The 7,957-nt window shown below is 44.7% G+C and overlaps 1 protein-coding gene across 7 annotated transcripts in view; it reads right to left on the bottom strand.

Annotated features, from left to right (window-relative positions):
- Nucleotides 1-1,196: 1,196 nt before the first annotated feature.
- The window catches only part of LOC100334356 (solute carrier organic anion transporter family member 1C1-like), a 31,713-nt gene continuing 24,952 nt past the window's right edge, over nucleotides 1,197-7,957 (bottom strand). For 3 of the 7 annotated variants that reach the window (XM_087249912.1, XM_087249915.1, XM_087249914.1), the window contains 5 exons: nucleotides 7,814-7,957; nucleotides 7,544-7,728; nucleotides 3,715-3,779; nucleotides 3,494-3,611; nucleotides 1,197-3,396 (listed from right to left, as the gene is read on the bottom strand). The exon at nucleotides 7,814-7,957 is cut by the window's right edge and continues 22 nt beyond it. In XM_087249912.1, the coding sequence (XP_087106038.1) occupies nucleotides 3,300-3,396; nucleotides 3,494-3,611; nucleotides 3,715-3,779; nucleotides 7,544-7,728; nucleotides 7,814-7,957 (609 nt within the window). In that variant the 3' untranslated portion in view covers nucleotides 1,197-3,299. The remainder of the gene's footprint in view (nucleotides 3,397-3,493; nucleotides 3,612-3,714; nucleotides 3,780-7,543; nucleotides 7,729-7,813) is intronic. The other 4 variants (XR_015484027.1, XR_015484026.1, XR_015484025.1 and 1 more) reach the window with 2 other exon arrangements.

Genomic DNA, 7,957 nt, shown 5'->3' on the forward strand with positions numbered 1-7,957 from the left:
AAAGGTTGGGCTTTCTTTCAGATGTACCATCAAATGTACCACATGTGTGAGTTATTTATGTAATGGACAGGTTATGGATAGTGAGGCACGCCCCTGCAGAAAAATCCAGCTTAAACCAGCCTAGGCTCATTGGCTGGTTTTAGCTGGTCGACCAGGCTGGTTTTAGAGGGGTTTTGGCCATTTCCAGGCTGGTTTCCAGCCATTTCCAGCCTGGTCTTAGCTGATCACATAAGCTGGACATAGCTGATTTTGGCTAGGCTGGTCAAGCTGGTTTTAGCTGGTCATCTTCCAGCCTGACCAGCTAAGACCAGAAATGGCCAAAACCCCTCTAAAACCAGCCTGGTCAACCAGCTAAAACCAGCCAACCAGCCTAGGCAGGTTTAAGCTGGATTTTTCAGTAGGGGCATGATAACAGAACATAAAAAGAGCAGATAGGATTCTAGAACAAGAACAAGTAGTAAGTCTGAGATAAGCAAGATTTAAGAAACTAATCTTGAAATCAGAAGAGAGGTGCATGTCCTCTTTTCAAAAATCGGAAATCATTACAATAAATCTCAAAATTATTAGCCGGCAGCTAGCTCTCTGCCACTCTCACATGCAGCAGGGCTGCGGCAGGTTAGTACCTGGATGGAAGACAACATGGGAAAGCTAGGTTGCTGCCAGAAGTGGTGTAAGTTCCAGCAGGGGGCGCCCGACGAAACGTCAAACGGACACGGTTGCTCCTGAGTCCTGTCAAACCTCCACTAGTTTTTCCTCCATTTCGTGGGTCCAAATAAACCGAAAAAGAGCGCCTTCAACTTCTCCCCCAGCCTCCCGCTGGCCTGCAGCAGGTAAACACACGCGCACACACAAGTGAAAGCTGCTCTCTCATTGGCTGTAGGCGATCGCTGATGTTATTTTCAGTCAGAACTCAATTCACACGGCATGATTTGAATCTCCGACAGCTCCAGATATTCAGCACGCCAAATATCTCGCAGGCATCGGCGACTCATCGGCGATCTTCTTAGATCGCGTCTTTGATAATTCAAACTGTGTGATTGTCGCTCACGTGCTCGAGCAGTGATTTGCCTGTGATTTCAGGCATTTGTCAGCGATTTCTCAAAAGCTGTCGGTGAGCCAAAATCGAGGCTAAAATCACGCAGTCTGAACTAGGCATAAGTCAAAGTTCTCGAAAAACGACAAAGTCTGAGATCTCCGAAGTCTTTAGGCAAAGTTTATTGTTACAGCATCAGTAACAACAGACACAGGTCGTTCGATTGTCTGCCGGACATAGGCTTGCACACAGTTTAAATACATTTCTATGTCTGGTTACTCCACCCAAATTTACACATTACACACCTCCATCAGCTTCTCCGCTAATGGGATCTTAAATCTCTCAGGTGCCCGCCAACAATACGTAGAATCTCAGGGTCTTTCAGGGGTCTTATCCATGTCCAGTTAAGGTCTTTCCTTCCTGTTTCAAAAGTGATGACTCAGCAAAAAAAAAAAGTTCAGCTGAAGTTCATGGGTACTCATATTTTTTTAGATGTCATTACAAATGAGTGTGGGCGCATGTGCAGGTGTGCCTTATCATGAGTTACAGAACAGAACGCAGGTATCCCTATGGCTTTGCATCCATAAATCTACCCTCATTGAGACATTATTGCTGCTCTTTTAATTTATCTTCTCACACATACCTGATAATAATGCCACAGGTATGGGTAATAATACAATGGATAATAATAATAATACTGAAATTACTCACATACGCATATAAATGAGAGTAATACATTCATCAGAAATTCATCAAGACACAATGAGTTCCCCAACACTATGCTTTTAGACATGGTCGGGCCAGGCTCGTTCTGTAAATGAACAGTCATGTGATGCATTTCGATTAGCACGAGAAAGAAATTAAATCGTTGGTTACAACATTAACGTCAGGTCAGCCGCCAGTTTGTTAAACTATGTTAAAACGCATATAAACGACTCGAAAAGGCAAAAGAGCTGTGTGCATGTGCACATTTGAATAATGTCTGGCTGTAAACGGGTTCGGGCTTTGAAAAAGCTGTCAATCAAAATTTGTCGGGCTCCCTATCAGGCCTAATGTTTATGGCCCGGCTTTAACTTACTAGCATCAGGTGCTGCAAGTCACAAGCATACTGTTACAAACTTACACAAAACACCAACTCGACTACCTTAATTCCTTTATTAAAATGTTAATGCCATGACTGGTTCAGTGACCACCTGAGGGCGCTGTAGTTCATCGGACTCCTAGTTGGAACTACAGCGTCCAAAAAGACTACAAATACATACATACCACGCGCATACACCGGAACACGTACACTGATTGTATTCACAGCTGTCTCCGTTTTCTGTTGATAATCTGGACTATATATTCCATCATGCCACCACTGCCGTTGTCTTCCTTGTCCGAGTTATTCCAGTAAGTCTTGGTTATTCTGATCTTGTTCTTGTATTTTTTTTGCCATAGTCTAGTTCGTGTTTTATTTGTCTTTCTCGCCTGCTTCCCAGCAAGTCTAGTTTTTCGAGTTTATTATTCCTGAGCCTTGTCTCTGATTTAGTTTCTGGTTTTGTCGTTTATTTGTTACTTTGTACTTTGAACACCTTGTTTTATGTTGATGCACTGCAAATAAATCTGCACTTGGATCCGCACCTTTTTGTTTTCCTGTTTTGATCACGCTAACAAACGTGACAGTTAATCCGTTTTATTTTCAAACACAACCCTGCTGAAAAATCCAGCTTAAACCAGCCTAGGCTGGTTTTAGCTGGTCGAACAGGCTGGTTTTAGAGGGGTTTTGGCCTTTTCCAGGCTGGTTTCCAGCCATTTCCAGCCTGGTCTTAGCTGGTCATGCTGGTAAATGACCAGTTAAATCCAGCTAAAACCAGCTTTACCAGCATGGTTTAAGCTGGACATAGCTGGTTTTGGCTGGGCTTTCAGCCTGGCTAGGCTGGTCAAGCTGGTCATTTTCCAGCCTGACCAGCTAAGACCAGGATGGAAATCAGCCTGGAAATGGCCAAAACCCCTCTAAAACCAGCCTGGTCGACCAGCTAAAACCAGCCAACCAGCATAGGCTGGTTTAAGCTGGACTTTTCAGTAGGGAAATCCACACACACAATTGAACAGTTTCTTTTTAATCTCAACTTTGCTTACACTTCTACATTTAACACGGAAAATAATGACAAGAAATGCACATGTACGTTAAAAAATGCCACAGAACAATATTTTATAGTCTCCTGATATTCTGGATCGTCAGATGGAGACTTCTGGAGTTCTGTGTCTTTGGACATTTTGTTTCTCATTCTGCACTTCTCCTCTTTATCGCTAGGGTGGTTATCCAGAGCAGGGAATAAGCTAACACTCGAAGACCGAAGGTCAGTCCCTGAAACAGAAACCTTTTGGGGGCCAAAATAATTTAGTTAAGAGCTTTTGTACGTTCTAATTATCAGAGCATAATAGGGGAAATGTGAAACTTCCGTCAGATGTGCTCACCTGAACGTCTCAATGTCGTAAAGTCTGCAGGCACCTCTTTCACAAGATTTCTTCAACGCCCATTTCAGACAGGTAGAGTCAATAAGATGACCGAAGTAAATGGGTGCAGGAATACCACCTTTAACAAGAAGTTGCAGAAATCGCATTAGAAACACTGCTGTACCAGGCATGAATGGCGGATTAAAACAAGAAAATAAATACTACACCTTCCAAAAACTCACCCAAAACTCTTATAGCTAACAGCAACATTCCCACAGAGAGAGACTTCAGCTCAGGATCCACAATCCTGCAAGGACATTTTTGATGACATGAGCATTTTTGATGCAAGCTCCAATTTCCAATAAACATTTTGCGCAAGTGTAACGGAGGCCAGCTAATGTGTGCTGTGCAGGTAAACCTTACTCCTCTGACCTCTAAAGGTGCTCTAGCGACAGACGCTAGAGGTCATGGTCTTTAGCCTCCTTGTTAGAGCGACCGACTCCCATGCAGAAGGTCGCCGGTTCGATCCCAGTCTGGAGCGGGTTGGGTGGTGTAGGACCGGCAGGGTTACATTGGTGCCGTGACCCGGATGGGAGTGAGGTTTAGGGGCGTGAGTGTAACGGAGGCCAGCTAGTGTGTGCTGTGCAGGTAAACCTTACTCCTCTGACCTCTAAAGGTGCTCTAGCGACAGACGCTAGAGGTCATGGTCTTTAGCCTCCTTGTTAGAGCGACCGACTCCCATGCAGAAGGTCGCCGGTTCGATCCCAGTCTGGAGCGGGTTGGGTGGTGTAGGACCGGCAGGGTTACATTGGTGCCGTGACCCGGATGGGAGTGAGGTTTAGGGGCGTGAGTGTAACGGAGGCCAGCTAGTGTGTGCTGTGCAGGTAAACCTCACTCCTCTGACCTCTAAAGGTGCTCTAGCGACAGACGCTAGAGGTCATGGTCTTTAGCCTCCTTGTTAGAGCGACCGACTCCCTTGCGGAAGGTCGCCGGTTCGATCCCAGCCCGGAGCGGGATGGGTGGCGTAGGACCGGCGGGGTTACACAAATCCACATGTAGCTTTATATTAGATTGGTCTGTTTGGGCCTTTGCACTACGGTAGGGTTTATAGATTTTGTTTTCTATATCAGATCACAACATACATTATTTAAAAAAAAATCAATAACAAAAGTATTGAAATAAAAAGCTCGTCAAATAGCACTTGCTTGCATTTTAATGACTTGAATTGCCAGAGTTTGTAATTTTAGGTCCTGAATTTTAACATAGCTGTTTATTTAAACTGAATATTTTAATTCAAACACATTGCGGGGGGATGGCGGCGGTGTTAAGCCTGATTTACACTTTCCCCTGGCGCCGCGTTGCTGACCTCAGCTGACTGTGCATGCACCTCACGAAACAGACGATGCTTTGAAAAATTATCGTGTTTCCCATTGTGATACGCTTTAGAACGACAGGCAGGCCCGGATTGGCTAATCGAGAGCACCAGGAGAATTCCAGGTGGGCCAGTCCGTTTTTTTTGTCTGTGAGGGCCGGTTTCCATAGCTGCTTGCACTCTTAGCTGTCACACTTTTTTTTTCATCTATTTATTTATTAGATCATAGCTTCACTCTTTTAATTCATTATTTTCCCGCAGTGCCGCTCTCCTTAATTTTCTCGCAGCCCCGTGAGCAAAATGCCGCCTGCAGGTTAACTAATGTAATGACGATGTGACGTTAACTATCTTCATTCGACCCCAATCAGCGAATTCGAGAATTCGAATAATTAACATTAATGAATAATACACCTGCTCAATGAAAACCAGATGATTCACCACATTAACAAATCTGACATAACTTGATCAGAAATCTAAAAAGGGGAGAAAAAGATTAAACCGTCAATAGAAAGTAATACCGTGTCTTGCGGGTCACAGTCCAATACTTATTTTTTATTCCCACTGAAATAGTGCTATTGTGGACTAGTGGTAAACGTGTTCAATTATGACGCTGCAGACCCGTGTTCGAATCTCACCTGGAAAATAATTTTTTTTTTTTTCATTTTAATTGTTAATACATATAATACTGTTAGGGCTTTTGAACATTTGAAGTTCTAAAGCAGCTGTTTTCTTGAAAAAGACGTGATAGAGTAATTACAATCTGAATTGGAAATGACCTTATTTTAAAATAGTCAGTCGTGAACTGAGGTGGGCCGGTCTGGCTTGAAACTCCAGGGCTAAAAAGGAGTCCCACTCCGGCCCTGACGACTGGGGTGATAAAAAAAAAACACCGTAAAATCAGATTGATAAACAGAGAAGTTTGCGGAACGACATCTATCATTAATATCCCACCACCACTGGCCATTAGAAAAAGAAAGAAAAAAAAACCCTCTCCCAGTTTCTTCTTTCTGGCGTTTAGATCCTCCGGCCCTTTTTCTATCTTCCTTCCATCATTTATTTGCCTTCTATTCTCCTTTTCAAACCCCTGTCCCGTTCTCTTTCCTGTATCTTCTAGCGTCGAGTTACTCTGCTACTCTTTTTCTTGTATCTGTCATTCCCAGCACAAACCGATGCTGTATTGGCTGCAAAAGGAGGCCCTACACTAGGGGTCACCATTCTCGTTCCTGGAGGTCCGGTGCCCTGCAGTGTTTAGCTCAACCCAGGCTCATTCTGAAAACGTAGTCCAGCGGACGTTTCTGGAGATGTCCCGGGAGGTACGCATGGCTGCATTTAATTTTTCTAAGCTAACGCTAGGGGGCGGTGTGACACCGTTCCCTTTCGCGCTTGCCGGCTGACCGCTTACCTCCGTGTGGAGGGTTTTCCCGCTGCAGTCAGTTTGTCCAGTCAGCTTATCGTGTGCGCTGGCGGACTTCAGATGCAGAGAGGAGGAGTTGACAAAGGCGTCCGGGTTCGAGTCTGGGGATGAGCGGTTCCAGAAACCAGGTAAGACAAAAACAGAATCCAAAAAATAAAGCTAACGAGTTCATAACAAGGTGAGAACGTGGTAAAATCCGAAAAACAGACGAGGGTTTTTCTTTTTCTAGACGGCTTTTCTAAATTGTTGCTCGGGTTTAGGGAAGTGAGCGGGCGGGCGGGTCAATCGGTAAAACCGGTTGGGTTCAGGGAAGGAGGAGGGCGGGTCGGCCGATTGGCCGGTCGCGCAGTCAATAGCTGCGTCCCAAATGGCACACTATACACTATGTACTTATGCACTTACACACTCAACAGGATAGTATATGTATGTAGTGTCGTCCCAAATGCCACACTAATGTTTTTTTACTAAGCGGAAATTCAAACCGTTTCCCTGATGACGTTTGACGATTGCCAAATCAGTGAAATAAACAACCGAATTATCAAATAATACCTGCCGTGAGTATTGCCGCATTCACCATCGGGAGGCGCTATAATCACTCTCGTAGGAGAATTTTGCTTTTTACAATCCAAAATAAATAAAGTTATCCTACATGTGCGTCCGATAGCTTCGCCCTTTCCGCTACTTAAGCAAACCTGCGGTCGTTGAGTGCGTGAAGTGTCCATCATTACACACTTCATTTTAGCGGCTGAATGAGTGCATCATCCGGGTAATTAAAGTGCACTTATTATTATTAGAGTTTTTAGTGTGAACACACTACTTACACTATTTATACGACAAAATGGCGTAGAATAGTGCATAAGTATGCGATTTGGGACGCAGCTAATCATTCGGTCAGTCAGACAGCGGCCTCTGGTGGGTTGACGCGAGAACAACGCGGGCACTCGCGAGAGACGTTCGAGATGCGAAAAAGCGCACACAGCGGCCTCTCGCGGATTCACGAAAACAAAAACTGCACAAATACGTACCTCCCAGGATGTATTTCGCGGTCTCCAGAAACGCCTGTTGGACTACGTTTTCAGAATGAGCCTGGGTTGGTTTAGCTCCAACTTGCCTCAACACACCTGCCTGTGTGTTTCAAGTATACATAGTAAGAGCTTGATTAGCTTGTTCAGGTGTGTTTGATCAGGGTTGGGGCTAAAATCTGCAGGACACCGGCCCTCCAGGAACAAGTTTGGTGATCCCTGCCAAACACCATACTAATTTATTATTGTAGTCTATATTATACCTTAGAGACATGGTGAGAAAGGGAACAGTGCCAAGACTGTACACAAAGAAGGCCAAAGACTGCAATCCCAGATAAATGTAGAACGTTCTGTTGCAGTTGGGATCTCGTGAACACTGACCAAGAACTGCAGAGGAGTTGCCAACGCTCAGTCCCCAGCTCTGAATACAGCTGCAGTCATGGAATGTCTGACAAAACAAGACAAGAGAGAGGAAAATACACTTACAAGCATGTAACAATGAATTGAAGGAGATTGTTATGCGCTGCATTCACCATATTCCGTCCTGCACCCTGGGTGGAATTGCAGCCCGCATGGCAAGGGGAGATGTAGGTCACTCCATTCTCTCCACACACTGGATCCCATTGGAAGTCTGAACAACCACAGTCAGCATTGCAAGAAGGGAGTACATCACTGAT

Source organism: Danio rerio, chromosome 4 (genome assembly GCF_052040795.2).
Source record: "Danio rerio strain M-AB ecotype USA chromosome 4, GRCz13ab, whole genome shotgun sequence".
NCBI classification, from domain to species: Eukaryota; Metazoa; Chordata; class Actinopteri; order Cypriniformes; family Danionidae; genus Danio; species Danio rerio.